This window comes from Loxodonta africana, chromosome 4 (genome assembly GCF_030014295.1).
Source record: "Loxodonta africana isolate mLoxAfr1 chromosome 4, mLoxAfr1.hap2, whole genome shotgun sequence".
NCBI classification, from domain to species: domain Eukaryota; kingdom Metazoa; phylum Chordata; class Mammalia; order Proboscidea; family Elephantidae; genus Loxodonta; species Loxodonta africana.
Genome location: NC_087345.1, coordinates 129,712,119 through 129,735,091, shown reverse-complemented (window position 1 = coordinate 129,735,091; position 22,973 = coordinate 129,712,119). Strand labels below are relative to the sequence as shown.

The 22,973-nt window shown below is 35.0% G+C and overlaps 1 protein-coding gene across 2 annotated transcripts; it reads right to left on the bottom strand.

Annotated features, from left to right (window-relative positions):
* Positions 1 to 8,658: 8,658 nt before the first annotated feature.
* On the bottom strand, positions 8,659 to 22,491 carry LOC135231244 (uncharacterized). 2 transcript variants are annotated; one of them, XM_064284626.1, is made up of 5 exons: positions 22,184 to 22,491; positions 21,251 to 21,346; positions 20,381 to 20,464; positions 9,586 to 9,636; positions 8,659 to 9,306 (listed from the first exon to the last, which is right to left on the bottom strand). In XM_064284626.1, the coding sequence occupies exons 1-5, from the start codon at positions 22,260 to 22,262 to the stop codon at positions 9,278 to 9,280; spliced, it is 339 nt and encodes a 112-aa protein (XP_064140696.1). In that variant the 5' UTR covers positions 22,263 to 22,491; the 3' UTR covers positions 8,659 to 9,277. The 2 variants fall into 2 exon arrangements, with proteins under 2 accessions (XP_064140696.1, XP_064140697.1); XM_064284627.1 differs by lacking the exon at positions 9,586 to 9,636.
* Positions 22,492 to 22,973: the final 482 nt, after the last annotated feature.

Sequence of the window (22,973 nt, the reverse complement as noted above, 5' to 3'; positions counted from 1 at the left end):
GAAACTGGCAAAATTGTTATGAAAGGAGAGACTGGAAGGGCTGACTCATTAGGGGGAGAGCAAGTGGGAGTATGGAGTAAGGTGTATATAAACTTATATGTGACAGTTTGACTTGATTTGTAAACGTTCACTTGAAGCTCAATAAAAAAAAAACAATAAAAGTTAGCAAAAAAAAAAAAAAACCCTTACTATCATTTACAAAACAAATTCTTAGTTTTAAATTACATTCTTCCTAAAACTGACATTTAAGTGTATGGATTTTGCTAAGAATTAGTTGCTTTAATTCATACTGTAAAATCATGGTTGTTTCACTAATATATTATTCCAGAAATTATTTTCACTGTGATCTAACTTGCTGTTTCTCTAATGTGAATTCCTGTGTCTGTTCCAATAGCTTTCTGGTCCAATAACAGTTTAGCTGTCTTAACGAAAACCCATTTCTGTTGAGTCAATTCCAACTCCTAGCAGCACTACAGGACAAGGTAGAACTTCCCCAAAGGATTTCCAGTGAGAAGCTGGTGGATTCAAACTGTCAACATTTTGGTTAGCAGTCAAGCTCTTAGCCACTGCACCACCAGGGCCCCTTAGTTGTCTAAGGAAAAGAAAAAAATCTTGATTTTAAAGATTCTGTTTTATATACACTGCTGACAGGCGACACAGGGGTATTTCTGAAATGCAATTACTTATCAATTACTTCTTCCTATATTTGAGTATATTGGGTATACCTCAATATACCCAGTCTGGAAGAAATTGCTAGTAAATAAATACATCATTTGGAATATGAGTGTAGTTTACAGACTACCTTACTTCCATCAATTATTTTCCATCCTCAAGTTATTTCTCTCTCTCTCTCTTTGGTCCCTTTTGTCCATCCTCTTTTCTTTTTCTAAGGTAAAATGCTGTCATGATCCTGAGGCTAATATTGTTACCTTTGATCATACTTGTCTAAATGATAATGGCATTAATGTGACAACTAAAGTGATAGTGATCACCCATATCCAAGCTTGTAAATCTCAGTTTTGATTTTCTTCTCCTTCTCTAAATGAAGCCCTTTCCTCTTGGCGAGTTATACTGTTTTGACTTCCACTACTATTTCCGCAGTAATGTCTTATCTTGGTCTCCTGGGGCTGCCATATAAAGTACAGTGTTTTTTTCGCAACTGATGAGCTCACGTAAATAACTCCTATACATAATGCGCATAGCGTCTAGGAAAGTAAAGTGAGAGGAGGTTGAGAGGTTGGCAAAAAACATAGTGTGCATTATTTATGTAAAAATACGGTATCACAGTGTAAGAGGATTTAAAGAACAGAAATTCATTGTCTCACAGTTGTAGAGAATGTCCTTCTTGTGTGCCACTGAGTTGATTCTGACTCACAGAGACATTATAGGTCAATGTAGAGCTGCTCCATAGGGTTTCCTAGGCTGTAATCTCTACACGAGCAGATTGCCAGGTCATTATTTTCCACGGAATGGCTAGGTAGGTTCAAACTGCCAACCTTTAGCTTAGCAGCTGAACACTTAAAAATTGCGCCACCAGGGATCATATTGAGGTGTGAATTTTTATCATCAGCAATAATGGCGCCTTAGACAGAATTGGTAATAAAGCTTTTGATATCAAAAGTAATAGGAAATATCCCATCCCTTTAATGTGACTGTTTCATCAGCAACCAACCCACCACAGGAGACAATTTTTAAGAGAATATGGTGGTCCAGAGGCCTAATGATTTGAGTAACTCTGAAAAATTTTTTCCTTTGAAAACCCGAAAGCACATATACAATTGCATTTTTTGTCACTATTTTGTTTCTTGTATAGTTGTAATCACTCATATTAATCATAACTTTTAACCAACGTAACTAACTCTTCATAGAGAAAACTCTGGTGTGGATAATTGGAAACAGTCTGTCATGCAAAAGTATTTTATCAGGCTATTAGAGCTCCCCAACTGTTGAACACTAAATAACACAACTTTCTACAGCTACACATATCCATTTTACTCCTTCTTAAACTAGTAAAAATAAATACATTCATTAACACAATATTTATTTTTTAAAGTATGTGCATGCCTTTTGTGTCTTCAAGCTCTTTTATAACTCTGTAACTTACAGAAAACTGATAGAATATTATCAATCAATATCATCAATAATAAACAGTACATACAGTATAATCTTCCATTTAAGTGGTTTTATGATGAGAATATCAGGGTGGTTATAGTTTTATTTTGTGTTAATTTGAAAAAATACTTTTAAGTGTTATCTGTTTTTATAATGAACATTCATATAAATAAACATTCATTTTAATAAAATAAAGTTAAAATATATTGTAGAAAATAACAGTAACAACAAAAAACAAAGAATGGTAATCGGCCATTTTGCATTCAAAAAGAATCAGAGACACTAAGAGCTAGGCCGCTAACTAAAAAGGATAGCAGTTTGAATCCACCAATCTTTCCTTGGAAACCCTACGGGGCAGCTCTACTCCGTCCTTTAGGGTCGCTATAGGTTGGAATCAACTCAATGGCAATGGGTTTGGTTTTGGTATGCTGTTATTTGAGTTTTCTTAATATTTCATTGGAAACCCTGGTGACATAGTGGCTAAGAGCTATATGTGCTAACCAAAAGATCAGCAGTTTGAATCCACCAGGCTCCTTGGAAACCCTATGGGGCAGTCCTACTGTGTCCTATAGGGTTACTATGAGTTGGAGCTGACTTGACGGCAACGGGCTTGGTTTTGTGTGTGTGTGTGTGTGTTTTTTGGTTTATTTTTTTACTGGGGCCCAGAAAAAACAGAAACTAATGAGGTAAGCATTATGATTATTTTGTGAAATCCTGGCTTAGTGGTTAAGTCATTTATTTAATTCAGCAAGCTAAAAAATGGCGAAGCTAAGGGTTGAATGTAGGTCTTTCATATTCCTAATCTAGGCCTATGAATCTGTTTGATCCACTCTGCTGGTTTAGGCCAAATCAATACAATGAGAAGTTTTAGTATCAGGAATTTACCTGCATAAGGAGAAACATGACAAGAAGAGTTTGGAGTCATTAATTACAACTGACAGTACATATTAAATGGGAACAGAAATCTTTTGCCTCAAACTATAGCTGTAAGTTGGAATTGACTCGATGGCAATGGGTATAGCTGGGTTAGCTCAGTCAGAACTAACGTGCTATCACAAAAGGTTTTTTCTTTTTCTTTTTTATTTACTTGTACATATTGATCACGGAAGGAGTCATGATTCATCATCTTGTACCATTCCATTACCTTTTAATTTCAATAAAATCTTAAAATAATGGAAGGATGTAAAGAAACAAAAAAATGATTTAAAAAAATACGAATTCACCTTATAATTTTCCCACAAAGGAAAATAGGATTAAATAAAATTACAAATAAAAAAAAGAAAAGGTGCTATAAGAGCGATTATATTGTCATAAAGTATTATACAACTTAGGGAAAATGCGACAGGTAAAACCAAAAGAAGTAGAGATTAACAATCAAGGAGACACTTTATATATAATAATCCAGAAAAAATGTGTGGCTAATAGATCAAATTTTTTAGTGATTCTGAATAATAACTTCTTTGATAACCTGTGTTTTAGAGTATACATTTGATTAATAAGCAATTTAGTCTCATCGCTTTTGAATATATTTTCATTTTTGATTTTACCTGAACCTAAATATATATTACAATTAAAATTTAGATAAGAACTGAAATTTCCTGACTGGCTAAAATTTGATTAATTTCTTTGAAATGCTTTACAAAATGCTTATAAAAATGATAATGTGACAGAATTATATAGTATACAGTTCTTAGAGAAATATCAGAGTAAGACAATGCAAACTTCTGAGGTGGGTCAGTTTTTCTCACTTTGTGAGAAATTTTGACTGACAAACTTCTCTCTTATTATTTCTGTTATCTATTTTTATGATAATAACAGCTAAACTTATGCTAACCTTAATGGCTTAAAGCAACAGTAATTTTATTATTTCTCATTTTTCTGTGGGTTGATTGGGCAAGACTCAGCTGGGACAGTTTTCGTTTCTGTTCAGTGTGATGTTGGCTGTGCTCATTTATGTAGCTGCAGTTTGGACTGAAGTATCTGTAATATCATCAACCACATGTCTGGCCCCTCAGTTGGGATGGCTGGAGGCTGGGGCCTGTCTCTCCTGGGGCTTCATTCTCAAAGACTTCTCCCTCCATGGCCATTCATCTTCAATGGTCTCTCTCCAAGTATGACCTCTCCACCAGGATACCCCAGACTGCTTTACATGGCAACTCAATTATTCAAGAGGGCAAAAACTTCAAGGCCTCTTAAGGACTAAATTCTGGAACTTGAGGAATATCACATCCACTACATTCTATTATCAAAGCAGGCTTTAAGGCCAGACTGATTCAGTGAGGGAGAATACTAGACAAAGGTGTGAATATAAGGAGATGATATTCTTTGGGGATGATTTGGTAACAATCTACCACATATACTGATCAACTACCAATTTAACTGTGGGTCAATGTAATCATTTAGGTTGTGTGTCAGCTTGGCTGGGTGGTTTGGCAGTTATGATGTAGTCTGGTAGTCATATGAGGATGAGATTACCTTCATGATGAGATTTGATATAATGTGATTGCCTCTATGATAGAATCTGCTGTGAGTAGCCAATCAGTTGAAAGAGAGTTTCCTTGGCGGTGTGGCCTGCATCCAATATAGGTGGACTTTCGGTCCAGGCTCTTGGACTTTTGCTCCCTGAAGCCTGCAACTGGCTCCTGTTCGTCTGACCTCAGATTCTTGGGACTTGAGCTAGAAGCTTATCTGCCATCTTGCCTGCTGATCTTGGGATTTGTCAGTCTTTGCAGCCTGTGAGCAAGAGTCCTGCTGTCAGACCTCCCAATCTTGAGTTTGCCAGCCCCTGCGGCTATGTGAATCAGAACAAGCTTCTACTCTGACCCTTGGGACGTTCCAGCTTCTACAACCACGTGAAGCATTTCCTTGATATAAATCTCTCTATATATGTATTTATATGCTTTACTGGTTTTGTCTCTCCAGAGAACCCAGCCTAACACAGTCAATAAAAGTGAAAACTGAAGTAGAAGTTCTGCTGTTGGCCATTGGTGTTAAGTGCCAGAGCTATAAATGTAGTAAAACATAGCCCTGGCCTGATATTCATAATTTGATGGATTCCTATTCTCTACAGGACTTCATTCAATTGAAAATGACTGATTTTCACTGAATTGGCTTGGTTCAGAAAAATATTTAAAAAATCTGGAAATGGGAAGATGGCTTAATTGTATTTACTAAACTGAATATTGAAAAATCATATAGATTTTGGATGTTTTAATAAATTTTTATCTTCTAAATAAATTATCTTTTAATTTTTAAAGGTACCAATCTGTCTTAATTACCTAGTGCTACTATAAAAACAAACAAATACCACAAGTGGGTGGCTTTAAAGAACAGGAATTTATTGTGCCACAATTTTGGAGGCTAGAAATCCAAATCAGTGCATTAGCTCTAGGGAAAGGTCCCTCCTTGTCGTTAGTCCCAGAAGTTCCTTGTAGTTCCTTGGCTCTCCTTAACATTCCTTGCTGTTCAGTGGTGTTGTTTGTTGGCACTTCTTGGCATCTATTCTGCTCATTTTATAATTCAAAAATGATTAGGATTAGGAGTCACTCTATTCTGGTATGACCTCATTAACACAAACAAAGGAAAACCCTATTTTCAACAAGATCACATCCACAGGTACAGGCCAGGACTTCAATGCATACTTTTAGGAAACGCAATTCAATCCATAAAACAACCTTAAAAGTTTATAAGAGTAAATGGGAGACGTAAATGGGCGGGTACTTGTCTCTACACTTATAAAACTTCTGGATTTTGTGTACTTTATTTGTTTATGTCTCTGCTTAAACTTTTATTTGAATAAAAGTTATTCTGTTTTAAAAGATAAAGGTATGACAATCACTGGCATATATCAAATTCTTCAGTCTAAAATTGCAGCAACTGATACCTAGAGAAGTTGAGTTGTACAAGATCACATTCCCGTTATTGTGCAATGATTTGGGGTTCTTGCCTTCTAATTCCATTAATATTTTTCTCTACGGTACTTTCCTGACTATATATGTTTTTAGTTCATTGTTTTTAATTTTGAACATGCGGAGTTTTAATTTTTATCTTCTTATAGGGAATCAATATTTAATGTCTAAATAATTCAATGACTAATTATTTCTTCAACCCCTAAGAATTTTCAAGAACTAATTGATCTAATTATATATCTAAAACAAAGTTTGGAGGTGAAGAATATTCAAAATTATATAAATTTATTTCTGAGAAGAAATTTATGAACAAACTCTAGTCACCCAAAGAAATTTATTGTAATTCTTTTGATGTGTTTTTCCAATTTTTAATAATGTAAAATTTTTTATTGTGCTTTAGGTGAAAATTTACAGAGCAAATTAGTTTCTCATTAAACTATTGAGACACATATTGGTTTGTGACATTGTTGTTGTTATTAGGTGCTGTTGAGTTGGTTCCAACTCATAGTAGCCATACGTAGAGCAGAAGAAATCACTGCCTGGTTCTATGCCATCCTCACAATCATTTCTACACTTGAGCCCAATGTTGCAGCCACTGTACCAATCCATCTCTTTGGGGGCCTTGCTCTTTGTGACATTGGTTGTCATTAGTAATGCATATATTTTGTACCTGTGATCAGGATATTTTTTAAATCTTGACTTTTTCACTTAGCATTGTAAGTATTTTTCTGAATGTAGAGAGATAAGCTTGTTAGCCTGCTGGATTGCTTGGTGAATCTATCTCAGGTTAGATGATATCTGTCTCCTCCATCCCCTCTGGAGACATATGGATCTGAAGGAAATCAGGATTCCTTCCTATAACACAATCTACAGTGGACTCAGTTGTGCCCAGCCCATGCATGCCTCTCTATGGTCAAGCAGAGTCTGGGGCACCATATACATCCTGCTATCCCTGGGTTTCTTTAAGCTTGTGTTATGTGTAATTTGTGATATTTTTCATATTTCATTACTAGACAGTTAGTGTCCAACATGGAACATAAACTACTCTTTCCTGAGATATAGCCTTTTAGATGTGGAACAAGTGTTCTCTCCAGCCACTTTGGGGGTGGGATGCATACCCTTTTGGGGAAAAGTGATGGTTCGTTCAGCTGAAATAAATGGCAGAGTCATCATGGGAATTGTCCCTCAGGTCACTTCAGCTCCCTGGCAAAAAGGACACTGGAAGTTTATTTCAGGGTCTTATTACGCGTGTGTATATATATATATGATCTTATTATGTGTGTGTATATATATAGGGTCTTATTATGTGTGAGTATATATATATATGGTCTTATTGTGTGTGTGTGTATATATATATTATTTCAGGGTCTTATTATGTAGATGGAAACGCTGGTGGCGAAGTGGTTAAGTATTGCAGCTGCTAACCAAAAGGTCAGCAGTTCAAATCCACCAGGTGCATCTTGGAAACTGTATGGGGCAGTTCTGCTCTGTCCTATAGGATTGCTATGAGTCAGAATCGACTCTACAACAGTGGATTTTTTGCTTTTGTATTATGTAGATATTATATATATAGGTATACATATATACCTATGTATAAAAAAAAAACCCAGTGCTGTCGAGTTGATTCCAACTCATAACTACCCTATAGGACAGAGTAGAACTGCTCCATAGAGTTTCCAAGCACCTGGCGGATTCGAACTGCCGACCCTTTGATTAGCAGCCATAGCACTAAACCACTATGCCACCAGGGTTTCCATACCTATGTATATGTACGTACATATGTGTGTGTGTGTGTATATACGTATAACACCCTGAAATAAACTTCAGGGTGTTATTCATATATATATTTTATATATATAATATATATGTATCAGTTTATTTCAGGGTCTTATTCTTATATATTTTTCTTTTATTCTTGTTATAGAATAAGAGAACCTGTAAGACTGAAGAAGAAGGCAACAGGACCTAAGAAGTTTGTAGGCAAAAGACCAATGGGAAGGGATAAATAAGTCTGCAAGTGAGTGCAATTGAGAGGAAAAGAGGAACATAAGAAAACTTTGACTCCGAGGCATTTTGGAATGTATTTTCCACTGCTTATCCTAAGTATCTCGTGAACACCTGGATACCCAGGGCCTAGTGGATAAGACTGAAGTTTTCACTAGAACTCCTATAGCCCTCACCATCATCTTCTAAAATGATTCTGATTCAGGACATACGCCAAAAATCATTGATATGGATCAAAATCTTTATTAAAGACAATAACAGAACTTGAATCAATGAAAGAGAAGAGACAATATAAAAGCAACAGCCACATAGGGGATGAGAACTAAAGAATAAAGCAGAGCTATATTCTTTTAACATGCTCACATGTGCTAGGGGACATCACTCCTACTAATCTCTTTTAGTGATTCAAAGAATAGTTAGTAGAAAAACAGCCATTTTTTTTAAAGGAGAGCTAAAAAATCTCATAATATTCTATTCTTGAAAATTCTTTTTCTCCTTGTTCATCTCTGGAAGATGCACCCATGAAAGATAAATGTAAATAAGTCTGTTTTGCATGAACTTGGTCTGATGTAATTTGTTGTTAGGGGGTTGGGATAGCATCAGGGTTATGCCCACCATAGCAGGATTAAAAAAAAAATTTTTTTTAGGATTACCTTGGCTTAATTCTTGGTTTGAATTCTTACTAGCTATGCAATGTTGGAAAATTTTCTCCTTTTCTTATTGATATGACCGTGATAATATTGCTTGTCTCATAGGATTATTGGGGAGTACATGAGTTAATACAAATAAGTCACTGAAGCAGTGTCAGGAATATCAGAAGCAAACAATCAATATTAGCTATTTGTTGGCATCAAATTTATTTATAAAGGTCCCAAATTCTTATATATTTGCATTTACCTCTATATACAAATATTTACAATTAAAAGTCACATGGTCATTCTTAAGGTTGTATTTTCAGCTATTGAGCTTGATTAAGAGATTTTCTCCAATTTATACATTGAGCTTAACATGCTTGAATGAACATAAAAAAAAAATTTTTTTAGAATGAACATAAGATACTAAAAATTCCTATTTATAAACATAAGATACTAAAAATTCCTATTTATAATTATATAAATGTAAGAATAATAAGAATGAATATCATGACATCCATTTCTAATTCATCTTTGATATTTTTCTTGATAGGACTGGAGCTCAGTGCTTCAGAACAATTTCTTTGATGCCAAGATTTTATTTTCAGGAGGCATAAAATATCAGTTTTCTTCAGAGATGGAGCACATACCTTGACAAAACAGAAAGTGCATGTATGAAGATAACCTCATTACCCATGGTCATTCAATGTATATAATCCTTGGATTATTATTTTCCATTACCTTCCCTAATTTCAAGAGAAGTCCTGATACATTAGAGTTTTTTTTTGGAGGGGGGGAAGCACATTATATTTATTTAACTTTGATCTTATATTTATATAATTATATCTGTACATCTAGATTTAAGCAGCTTACACATGATAAAAAAGACTCCCTTTGTTTTTCTATGTCATTTTACAATATGTACTCACATTTTTTCACATTGGCTTGCATATCATTCAGGATCTCTTGTTGTTGACGAACTGAAATCCACAAATTTCACACATAGAAAAATATTTTTAAGGCCATTATCACTCAAACATTTGGGACTACAAATAAAATAGAAATCTAAAATTCCATAATGACAATTCATCCATTTGTTTTTTATTATTAAATAAGTAACTGTTACTATAATTTGCAAGTAACTGATCTTAAACTAGAATTTTTTCTGAGGTGTATTTATGAGTTAGTGACTAGTCCTTTATTAAGTGCAAGTTCATACATTCGATTCATGCCTTTCTAAACAGTTAGTGAGCCTGGACACTTGGGACTTAATTACCTAGCCTATCTTTGTAGCAAACATCTTTGACAGAGCACACAGTCATTCAGTCACAAACTAGTATGTATTCTATCACTACAGTGCTTTATATATGTTTCCCTCTACACAGTACCACAGCCTTTTATCTGTTCAAGCCTTCATTATTTTTATACTGGACTATTATAGTATTTACTTTTTACTCTGTCTCTAGTTCTCACTTTCCAATGGTTCCCTAAAATCATCTCTAGAGGTAACACTCCCAACGCACAGCTTGAATAATGTTACCCTGTCAGCCATCTTCAGAGGCTATCAATTGTTTATAACATTCAAACTTGTTAACATAAAGTTACTACAATATTGTGTCATTGTTAGGTGTCATTGAATCAGTTCCAATTTATAACAACTGTATGTACAACAGAACAAAACAGTGCCTGGTCCTGCACCATCCTCACAAACATTGCTATGTTTCAGCCCATTTCAATCTACCTTACTGAGTTTTCTCCTCATTTTAACTGAAACTCTGCTTTACCATGCATGATGCCCTTCTTCAGGGACTGGTGCCTCCGGATAACATGACCAAAGTATGTGAGATGAAGCCTTGCCAACCTTGCTTCCAAGGAGCATTCAGGCTGTACTTCTTCCAAGACAGATTTGTTTATTCTTCTGGCGGTCCATGTTATATTCAATATTCTTCACCAATGTTATAATTCAAAGACATCAATTCTTCTTCAGTCTTCCTTATTCATTATCTAGTTTTTGCATGCATATGAGGAGATTGGGTCAGGTGCACCTTAGTCCTCAAACTGACATCTTTGCTTGTTAATACTATAAAGAGGTCTTTTGCAGCAGATTTCAGCAAATGCAATGTATTGTTTGATTTCTTGACTGCTGCTTCCATAGACATTGATCATAGATCCAAATAAAATGGAATCTTTGTCAACTTCAAACTTTTCTCATTTTATCATGATGGTGCTTATTGGTCCAGTTGTGAGGATTTTTGTTTTCTTTTTTTTTTTTTAATTTTTATTGTCCTTTAAATGAAAGTTTACAAATGAAGTCAGTCCCTCACACAAAAATTTATATACGCCTTGCTACATACACCCAATTGCTCTCCCCCTAATGCGACTGCTTGCTCCCTTCCTCTATTCTCTCTTTTCGTGTCCACTTCGTCAGCTTCTAACCCCCTCTACCCTCTCATCTCCCCTCCAGGGAGGAAATGCCAACATAGTCTCAAGTGTCCGTTGATTGAAGAAACTCACTCCTCACCAGCATCCTTCTCCAACCCATTGTCCAGTCCAATCCCTGTCTGAAGAGTTGGCTTTGGGAATGGTTCCTGCCCTGGGCCAGCAGACGGTCTGGGGGCCATGAACACTGGGGTCCTTCTAATCTCAGTCAGACCTTTAAGTCTGGTCTTTTTATGAGAATTTGGAGTCTGCATCCCACTGATCTCCTGCTCCCTCAGGGGTTCTCTGTTGTGGTCCCTGTCAGGGCAGGACTTTTGTTTTCTTTATGTTGAAGTGTAATCCATACTGAAGGCTGTAGTCCTTGACCTTCATCTGTAAGTGCTTCAAGTCATCTTCACTTTCAGCAAGCAAGGTTGTGTCATCTGCATAACACAGGTTGTTAATGAATGTTCCTCTAATCTTGATGCCTGTTTTTCTTCATATAATCCAGTTTCTCGGATTATTAGCTCAGCATACATGTTGAATAAATGTGGTGAAAGGATACAGTTCTGACACACACCTTTCTTAACTTTAAACCACACAGTATCCCTTGTTCTGCTTGAAAGACTGCCTCTCATTTTATGTACAGGCTTTTCATGAGCATAGCTAAGTATTCTGAAATTCCTATTCTTCTCAATGTTATCCATAATTTGTTATTATCCACACCTTAGAATACCTTTTCATAGTCAATAAAGCACAGGTAAATATCTTTGAGGTATTATCTGGTTTCAGCCAAGACCTGTCTGACATCGATAATGATATCCCTTTTCCATGTTCTCTTCTAAATCCTGCTTGAACTCCTGACTGTTACCTCCCTGTGCACTGCTGCAGCCACTTTTGAAAGATCATCAACAAAATTTTATTTGTGTGTGATGTTAATGATATTGTTTGATAATTTCTGCATTCTGTTGGATCACCTTTCTTTGGGATGTGCACAAATATGGATCTCATCCAATTGGTTGGCCAGTAGCTGTCTTCCAATTTTTTGACATAGATGAGTTTGTTGGCACAGATCCGTTTGTTGAAACATCTCAACTGGCACTCTGTCAAATTCTGGAACCTTGTTTTCTGCAGTCAGCTTGAACTTCTTCCTTCAGTACCATCATCAATTCTTTAACATATGCTACCTCCTAAGAGATTGAATTGGCCAGTTCTTTTTGGTACAGTGACTCTGTCTTACTTCCATCTTCTTTTGATGCTTCCTGCATCATTCAATATTTTCCCTGTAGAGTCCTTCAATACTGCAGCTCGAGGCTTGAGTTTTTTCTTTAGCTCTTTCAGCTTGAGAAATGTCTAACATGCTCTTCCTTTTTGGTTTTCAAACTCCAGATCTTTGCACATTTCATTATAATACTTCACTTTGTCTTCTCAAGCCTCCCTTTGAAATCTTCTATTCAGCTCTTTTACTTCATCGTTTCTTCCTTTTGCTTTAGCTACTCTATGTTCAAGAGCAAGTTTCAGAGTCTCTTCTGACATCCACTTTGTTCTTTTCTTTCATTTCTGTCTTTTTAATGACCTTTTGCTTTCTTCACGTATGATGTCCTTGATGTCATTCCACAGTTCATCTGGTCTTTGGTCATTAGTGTTCAATGCATTAAATCTATTCTTGAGATGGTCTCTGAATTCAGGTGAGATATACTCAAGGTTGTATTCTTGCTCTTGTGGACTGGTTCTAATTTTCTTCCATTTCAACTTGAACTTGCATACAAGCAATTGATGGTCTGTTCTGCAGTGGTCCCCTGGCCTTGTTGTGACTTATGATATTGATATTTTCTGCTCTCCTTTTCCACAAATGTAGCTGATTTGATTCCTGTGTATTCCATCTGGTGATGTCCATGTGTATAGTCGCCATTTATGGTGCTGAAAAAGGTATTTACAATGAAGAAGTGGTTGGTCTTTCAAAATACTATCATGCAATCTCTGGTGTCGTTTCTATCACCGAGGCCTATTTTCCAACTACTGATACTTCTTCGTTTCCAACTTTAACATTCCAATCAATAGTAATTATTAATGCAACTTTTTTTTCTTTATACTTATTTATTATTTTGCCTGTTTAGATGTCAAACTTCTTTTTTATTAAATTTTATTGTGATTTAGGTGAAAGTTTACAGAGCAAATTAGTTTCTCATTACATTGTTAATACACAAATTGTTTTGTGACATTGGTTGCCAACCCCACGGTGTGTCAACACTCTCCCCTTCTCTACCCCTGTTTCCATTCTTCTAGCCTTCTTATCTTTGCTTTTGGGCTGATGTGCCCACTAGTCTCATATATATGATTGAACTATGAAGCATGCCCCTCATGTTTGTTATTTTTGGCTCTATGTGCCCGTCTAATCTTTGGCTGAATGGTAAACCTCAGGAGTGACTTCAGTATCGAGTTGAAAGAGTGTCTGGGAGTCATGCTCTTGGTGTTTCTCCAGTCTCTGTCAGACCAGCAAGCCTGGAATTTTTTTTTTTTTTTTTAATTTGTATTTTTTTCTAACTTATCTCCTGCTCTGTCCAGGACCCTCTATTGTGATCCCTGCCAGAGCTTTTGATGGTGGTAACTGGATACCATCTAGTTGTTCTGGGCTCTGTCTGGTGGGGATTATGATAGTTGTGGTTCCCTAGTCCTTTGGACTAATCCTCTCCTTGCGTATTTGGTCTTCTTCATTCTCCATTGCTCCAGCTGGGATGGGACGAGTAGATGTATCTTAGATGGTCGCTTGCAGGCTTTTAAGACCCCAGTCTCTATTTACTGTAGTTAGATGTAAAGCATTTTCTTTAGAGCCTACGTTATGCCATTGGGAGCTAAATGTTTCCCAAGACCATGATCCCCAGCCCTCGGCCCAGTAGCTTGGTCTCTTAGGGTGTTTGGATGTGTCTGTGAAGCTTCTATTTTGCCCTGGTCAAGTTGTTTACGTCTTACCCTTCATCAAAGTTAACGCTAATCTACTATCTAGTTAGCATTTTTCCCTCTCACCTCTCTGTTCCCTCGTAACCATCAAAAAATGTTTCTTTTTTGCGTGGAAACATTTTCACGAGTTTTTTAACAGTGATCTCATATAGTATTTCTCCTTTTGTGATTGACTTATTTCACTCAGCATAATGCCCTCCAGATTCATCCATGTTGTGAAATGTTTCGTAAACTCATCATTGTTCTTTATTGTTGTATAGCATTCCATTGTGCGAATGTACCGTAGTTTGTTTATCCATTCATCTGTTGATGGGCACTTAGGTTGTTTCCATCTTTTTGCTATTGTAAATAATGCTGCAATTAACATGGATGTGCATATATGCATTTGTGTGATGGTTCTTATTTCTCTAGGATATATTTCTAGGGGTGGGTTTGCTGGATCACATGATATTTCCATTTCTACTTTTTTAAGGGAGGGCCATATTGTTTTCCAAAATGGTTGTGTCATTTTGCATTCCTATCAACAGTGCTAAGAGTTTCAATCTCCCTGCAACCTCCCCAACATTTGTTGTTTTCTGGGTTTTTTTTGTTTGTTTGTTTTGATTTGTGCCAGTAATGTCATGGTGAGTTGGTATCTCTAGTAGTAGTGATCATGAGCATTTCCTGGTGTGTCTATCAGCTGCTGGAATGTCTTCTTTGATAAAGTGTCTGTTCATATCCTTTTCTTATTATTTAATTGGATTTTTTTTGTCTTTTTGTTGTAAAGGTATTGGATTTCCCCATAGGTTTTAGACATTAGACCTTTGTGGGATATGACATAGCCAACATTTGTTTCCCAGTCTGTAGGTTCTCTTTTTACTCTTTTGGTGAAGTCTTTTGATAAGCATAAGTGTTAATTTTTAGAAGATCCCTTATATCTATCTTATCTTCTGGTGTTTGTACATTGTTAATTGTGGCCTGTATACTGTTTTTGCCATATGTTAGGGCCCCTAGTATTGACCTGGTAAGGTGCAGTGGTTAAGAGCTCAGGCTGCTAACCAAAAAGTTGGCAGTTTGAATCCACAAGCTGTTCCGTGGAAACCCTATGGGACAGTTCTACTCTGTCCTATAGGGTTGCTATGAGTCTGAATCGACTTGATGGCAACGGGTTTGGGTTTTTTCTTTTTTTTTCTTTTTTGTAGTGTTGACCCTATTTTTCTTCCTTGAACTTTATAGTTTTGGGTTTTATATTTAGGTCTTTGATCCATTTTGAATTAGTTTTTGTGTATGTTGTGAGATGTGGGTCCTGTTTCATTTTTTACAGGTGGACATACAGTTTTGCCAGCACCATTTGTTAAAAAAGACTGTCTTTTGCTCATTTAATGGACGTTCGGCCTTTGTGAAAGATCAGGTGGCCATAGGTAGATGGATTTACAGCTTTATAGTAGGTTCTGAGCTTAGGTGATCCAAGCCCTCCCACTTTGTTCAACTCCAATAATGCTTTACATATCTGGGGCCTCTTTCCTTTCATATAAAGTTAATGATTAGTTTTTTAATCTTGTTAAAGAATTCTGTTGGTATTTGGATTGGGATTGCATTGTATTTGTAGTTACTTTGAGTAGAATTCACATTTTCACAATGTTGAGGCTACCTATTCTCATGGCATGTTTTTCCATTTATTTAGGTCTCTTTTGGTTTCTTGCAGTAGTGTTTTGTAGTTTTGTTTGTACAGGTCTTTTATGTCCATGGTTAGATTTATTCCTAAGGTTTTATTTTTTTAGGAACTATTTCTCTCCGTAGTTCTCTTTATCAGCGTATAGGAATCCAAGTGATTTTTGTAACTTTGTCTTGTACCCTGCTACTCTGCTGAATCTTTCTATTAGTTCCAGTAGTTTTCTTGTGAAGTCTTTATAGTTCTCTATGCATAGTATCCTATCATCCATGAATAGTTTTACTTCTTCCTTACCAACTTGGATGCCATTTATTTCTTTTTCTTGCCTTATTGCTCTAACTAGGACTTCTAGCACTATGTTAAGTAAGAGTGGTGATAAAGGGTATCCTTGTCTGGTTCCATCCTCAAGGGGAATGTTTTTAGCCTCTCTAGACTGAGAATGTTGTTGGCTGTTGGTTTTGTATAGATGCCCTTTATTTATTTATTTTTTTAATTACATTGATCAATTTTTCCCTTCTATTCCTATCTTATTGGGTGCTTTTATCAGGAACGGGCACTGGACTTTATTGAATGCCTTTTTTATGTTGATCGAGATGATATGTGATTTTATTTTACTTATGTGATGGATTGCATTGATACCAATGCATTTAGAGTGCCTGTTTAATCATCTTCAGACTGCAGAAGTTGGTAAAAATCTTTAATTTCTTCATCTTTGGCATTAGTAGTTGGTGCATAAATTTGAATAATAGTCATATTAACTGGTCGTCCTTGTAGGAGTATGGACATTACCCTGTCTTTGACAACATTGTACTTCAGGATAGATCTTGAAATATTGTACCATTTTTTAATTAGACCTATTATGAAATCCTTAACCTATATCATTTCATATTGACGTGTTTTATTTTATTCAGAAGGTTCTGTCAATTCAGGTAGCACAAATTTAATTTAAAAAAAGTGGGGCAGAGTGTCCCTAACTTGAATTTATTTTAGTCTGAATGGTCTATGGTTACTTCTAAGAGATTTTGGAGACGTCACATAAGTTGTAGAGAAAATCTGTCTGTATGTCTGCTTTATCAAGATCTTATCACAGTTCAATTACAAAGTCATGTAACTTAATGAACACAGGTTTTCACTTTGGTCGGTCATATCGCTGTGGCTTTGAGTTCTCTGAATCATATTACTCCAACTTGAATTCCAAATGCATTGCTGGACTCACAGGAATAAATGTGATAAACATTTCTATTATTCCCTCAGTAGACCTTAGAGTATTGACATTGAGGTTTTTGTTTTTAATGATGATTCAGTGGAAAAAGGATGATCACCAACTTCCATTTCCTCAAAACTGCAGTCTTTCATATTTATTTCCAAAAAGGAATCATTCCATATTTTGAACATATTTTCTTAGGGTGTATGCCGTTAATCATGAATATGATGGTAGTTGAACAAGAACTTACACATTCTCTACGTTGTTTGAGATGGAAAGCTAAATAATAGGAATCTTAAGACATCTTTTGAATAAGCAAGCTACGTCTGGCTAAATTTTCTAATCAAGAAACTTGTTTTTTTTGTTTGATTATTTTTTACAGACTTTCTCTCTATATTTCTGTCATATATTACTTATCCCTGATTTGTTTATGCCAAGGTCTTCATATCCACTAAGGACCTTGCTTCTAATTGGTAATTTGCAAATAAAAGTAACTTATTAGATACAGGAAACTGCTCCTGCTAGTTCAACTTCTTCCCTCCTCTCCCTTGGTTATTGAGACAAAGTTTGATAATAGTAATATGGAAGGAAAGGTTTATGTTAATTAGAAGACTTTGGTCACTTATTTCATTTATTTCACTCTCTAATAAGTATTCTACACTTAAATTATATTAGTGTTCTCATGACTTTATTAAGGTGTGCTAATCAAAGTAGTATGCGCAGTTGCCACAAAATGCAGTTTGGCTCTAGTAATAAAATAGTCTTCCCTACTTATTGATAATTGTAAAATAGGCTGTATCCACACACCATCATGGAGGAGTTCCTATTAGAACCCTTTGCCTTTTAGTTCAATCTTCTCTACTTCAATATTTGCTACCCTGTGTCTGACATGTTCAGTGCATCTTCATTTCTAGGGTGTAAGATCATTTCCTCTTAAAAAAGTAATACGTGCCTTTATCTATTTTACAAAAAAAGAATGCAAATGTATATGCTATAAAAAGTGAAAAAGATCCCTTTCATGTTCCCTCCCTCCATTGCCATTTGCTTTCTCAAAGATAATCACTATTAATAGCTTTGTATACATCTTTCTACACCACCTGTCTGTCATTTTGTCATACTGCGGTGGCTTGCTTGTTGCTATAATGCACAAAGCCATGTCACTGGTATTTCAAATACCAGCAGAGTCACCCCTAGTGGGCAGATTTTAGTGGCGCTTCTAGACTAATACAGACTAGGAGGAAAGGCCTAGTGATCTACTTCTGAAAATTAGCTAATGAAAACCCTATGGATCACAACAGAATGTTGTGCCATACAGCGCTGGAAGGTGAACCGCCTAGCTTGGAAGGTACTCAAAATGCACATTGAGCACAACAATTGACTCAAGCATACCAACAAATCATGAAGATGGTACAGCAGGACCAGGCAACATTCTGTTGTACGTGAGGTCCCCATGAGTCAGAGGCCACTCCATGGCAACTGACAACAACCACAGTGCAAATGTACATAAAAATACTGATTCACTGAGTTGAGGTAGTGACTCCTAGGTTCATCTCACCAGACAGGGGGCACCATAAAAGACTATATTATTACAGTATCTGATTTTTCTTTCTTGATGCTGGTTAGGATCAAAACAAGGAAGATAAAGAGTCTGTTTAGACATGTGAATTGTAGGTGTCTAAGATATCTAAGAGGAAATATCAACTAAGAAGCTTAAAATATGGACGTGGATGTTAGATCTTGCTGGTATATAGGAAAGAGATGTTAACTTTGTATCTAGTTTCCATATCGAATTGTTCTTTTTATTCCGTTGTTTTGCAATAGATTTTCTTGGAGTATCTGGGAAAGCAAGAACATCACTTGCAAATAATCACAGAATTTAATTTTACCTTCCAATATCTAAATAGGTTTTCCTGCATTATTGCTTTGCCCTGGACATCCAGAGAAATGTTGAATTACAGTAGTCATATGAGTCATCCTTGCCTTCCTGACTTTAATGAAAATTATTCTAATGTTTCACTATAGAAGATGATATTTGCTGAAGATTCTTATAGATACCCTTAACTGAAATAAGCATGTTTACTTCTACTTGTAGTTATTTCATTTTTGCTTCTATATTAACAGATCTTTTGATAAAATTCCAAACGTCCATCCCTGAATTTAACCAGAATTTGATCATCAATAAATATTCTTTCAGTACAGAGGAGCATTACCTTAGCTCTCTTATGTAGGGTTTTTCTTCTATGCCTGTAAGAGATATTGGTCTATAATGTTTTCCTGTGTATATTATTTTTCCTCATTTTGGAATAATGCTTATGCTTATCATATTGCTTAGGCTTATCATATTAGGGAGCCTAGTTGGTGCAGTGGTTAACAACTCAAGCCATTCACCAAAAGGTTTTTTTAATATAGATAACTAAATAAATAAGAAGTGGCTCCAAATAGATGCAGCCGATAATCTTTAAAGGGTTAATAAGAAGTACCTTAATATGTTAAAAACCGAAAAATCAAATCTGTTGCCATTGAGTCGATTTTGACTCATAGCAACTCTGTACGACAGAGTTGAACCACCCCATGGAGTTTCGAAGGAGCAGCTGGTGGATTCGAACTATTGACCTTTGGGTTAACAGCTCTAGCTCTTAATCACTGTGCCACCAGGGCTCCTACGTGTTTATTCAATTTCTCTACGTTGTCTTGAGTCACTTTATCATTATTTGTGTCTTCCCAAGAAACCATACATTTCAACAAGCATTAGTGCATCTGTTATCATTAAAATTATATATTCTATTTCTATATTTGTTTACTTTGAGATTAGAATTGCTTTTGATCTACTTATGTTTTCTGTGTAATTAACCTCCATGTATTTTGGGCTGTCATTTTCTCTGCTTTTATAAACCGAATTAATTTTATTTTCTACATCTAAAGAAAATTTTCACATTTCTACTTATAGTACTGATTTGGATTTCTAATGTTTATAAATTTGCTCTTTAAAAAGCTATTATTAAGAAATATTGCATGTAAGCAATATGTGGCCTCAGTCCAATATCCAGATAATTTTGTTTCCTTTTTGGATGAATCCCTGTCCACCACCTTTTATTTCTTCTATTAAATTCTCTCTTGCAAATTACCTGATTTGATGCCCTGATAGTACATTTTTAACTGCCCAATCAATAAATTCTATAAGCATTTTTACATTTTATTACATTTCACAGTTGGTGAATCTAATATCAATAGTAATACGACACAATAGAGAATGATGTTACTATTTTCTCTTTTTATCAAAATACTGAGCTATTTACTGATGTCTCTTGATGAGGTCTCCTGGGTGAGTGCTATTCTTAACCTTTTAAAAATTGAATTGAAAAAACTTACACATATATTTAAAGTAACAAATGAAAAAATAATAAAATCCTTAGAATTGATTTTAAAAGCATTTAAAAAATTGTTTACTAGTAATTTAAAACAAATTAATGAAAAAGCTCTAAAATATGCTTACCCTTTGCTATCATAACTGCAGCTATCACCAGAGCAATTAAATAAAGGAGAGCAAACACCACGGCAGCAAGGCACCACTGAGACTCTGTGAAAAGAGAGAGAAGTGGGTTACTATGATGATCAAAGAAACAAGATTTAGGAGTTTGGGTTAGAAATAATCATTTTGCTCAAGAATATTTAATCCACTTGACTTGGACCGAAATCTAACCTCATGTTGTAGGAAAATATGCCTCAGACTCAAGGGGAAATCTAAAAATTATTTTGCATATTTGGATATAGCTTGGGAAGATTATGTGAACATTTTTACGTAGAACTGAGTAATGGGCTTAGAGCAAGTTGTCCTATTAGAGAAATCTTTCAAGCACTTCAAAAGAGCAGTCTTTTTTTTTTTTTTTTTTACTAGGGGTTTATTCCATCTCCCTCCCCTGATTATTTCTTCTATGTTTGATACAGAACTAGATTAAGGATGAAACTCCGACATTGTCTCTTGGGTCAGGCAGATATTCTGTGGCAATTTTTATAAAAGTCCATTGGTTATGAGATGCCTCACAAGCTCCACTTTGTTCTTAGAAATACTGAAGCATTAAAGGGATGCTTACATTTTGCAAGACTGTAATACCAGTGCATATATGAGACTTTCTTTCTCCTGTGAATATGGCACATCGTTGTAAGAAATTGTGCCCATTGGTGGTTCATTGTCCATTCCCATTTGCCTTAACACAGCAGTTTAGGCCACTATGACCAGTTAAAAAGTATTGGTATGAGAGATAAACCCAGATTCAGAGATTAGTCCAGTAATTTTATTTTTCATGATTAGTTCATTAAAATATTTAAGCAAAAAGGGAAATTTAGGGTTCTAAATGTCCTTTACCTTTTTTCTTCAAAGTCTTAGTTTGTTTTCTCTTCTGTATATTTGAAGAAAAAGGAAAGCGCACTTCTGAGTATGTCACTCTTTCCTCACAGAGCTCTAGAAAAATAAATAATAAACTATGTACGGAATAACTTTAATTCATACTTATATATAAATATACACATATACATATGGGCTACACTAGTATATAATAGAAGAACATGTTAGAAATAATAAAAAAATGCTGCATTTTAAGCTTGCAAGAATACTTTAAATTTGCCTCAGTAACATAGTTGCTCTGCAAAATGTGGCAAACTCATTTTTTAATTTTTACTTTCTTCCTTATAAAATAAGGATAACAACAGTACTTATAGGCATATTGTAAATACTATGTTAATGCATGTAAAGTCAGTAACATACATAGAAATCATTCAGTGTTATCATTGTAATAGTTAGGAATAGTAATTGTAAAAATATAATGATGGCCAGTAACATCATGAGTAACACTGGAAGTGAAAGCAAGAAGAGAAATATAGACATTGATTTAAATGTCCATTTCTTTTCATTTCTAGAGTTGAATTTTACCTTCATAAAAGGAGCATGAGGAAAACAAAAACATGACTAGTTTAATCCTCACTAAATGCGTAAGTTCTGTCAGTAGCACACTGCTCGTATTGCTTCAGTACAAGTTAAATAGAACTCACAGGCACCAAAAGTCAGTAACAATTTTCTAAATAAATTTAAATCTAGTCCATAGTAGATATTTACTTGTCAAATGATGATTGTCTGGAATTTAAATTCCCTTCAATTAGAAAATCTTACATTTGTTCATGAAGATAAAGGGTTTCCAAATTCTCCTCTAAAAGCACCTAGTTATTGACTTTGTTACGTATGATATTATTTTCTCATCAAATGAAAGGATAGCTTAGCAATAAAAGTAGTACCCAATTTTACCTGTATTTATTTCATGAAATTCCACAGGCAAATGTTGGTCAGGAAAGTGGCTGGAGGGTGCCGACTTCTCTACCTCCATAGTTTAAATATGATTGCAAGAGTCAGCTGATGAGCTGAGGATCAGCATGAGGCAAGTTCAAGGCAACAGGTCTCTTAATATTGCAACATCACACAGGATGTTTACATTAAGTTTAATACATAAAGTACTTTTCCCATTTAAGAAAATAAATGGCAGTATACTCCAGTGCTTATACTAGATTCAACTTGTCGTTTCTGCTATATATAATAAACCACTATATATAAATTTATTTCTTCTATGTGAACCACTTCTTTATTTCAAAATACAAAGTTAAAAATTATATTACCCGTAATGTTTTTTCTATGCTTTAGTTGTTATTTAAAAAACAAAATTTTTTTTTAAAGGCAATGAATAAATAATAAAGACTGAAATAGTTTTGTATAAATAAAATGATATATTGTATTTGAATACAACTACAACAAGTACTGATTTTTAGAAATATATTTTTTGGGAACAATTGCACATGCTCATTGCAAATGATTCAAACAATGTAAAAATGTACACTATAAAAAATAAGATGGCATATACCTCTGTTCCCCAAATATAAACCCTGTTAACATAATTATCCTTAACCTTTCCTAATTTTTCAAGTGATCAAAGGATGTTGTCAGCAATATTGTTTAAAAAAGTAAAACAACTTATCAATAAATTAAAAATACTAAATAAATCAATTATAATTTATCACTACAATAGAAACTTATACAGTCATTA

What these genes read in the sequence shown, in the direction of transcription:
- LOC135231244 (XM_064284626.1), bottom strand. Translation starts at nt 22,262, where the DNA reads ATGGAGGTAGAGAAGTCGGCACCCTCCAGCCACTTTCCTGACCAACAT. An exon ending in ATTTCATGAAATAAATACAG is followed by an intron (nt 21,347 to 22,183) that starts GTAAAATTGGGT and finishes TTATTTTTCTAG; the next exon opens with AGCTCTGTGAGGAAAGAGTG. An exon ending in TGCAGTTATGATAGCAAAGG is followed by an intron (nt 9,637 to 20,380) that starts GTAAGCATATTT and finishes TGTGGATTTCAG; the next exon opens with TTCGTCAACAACAAGAGATC.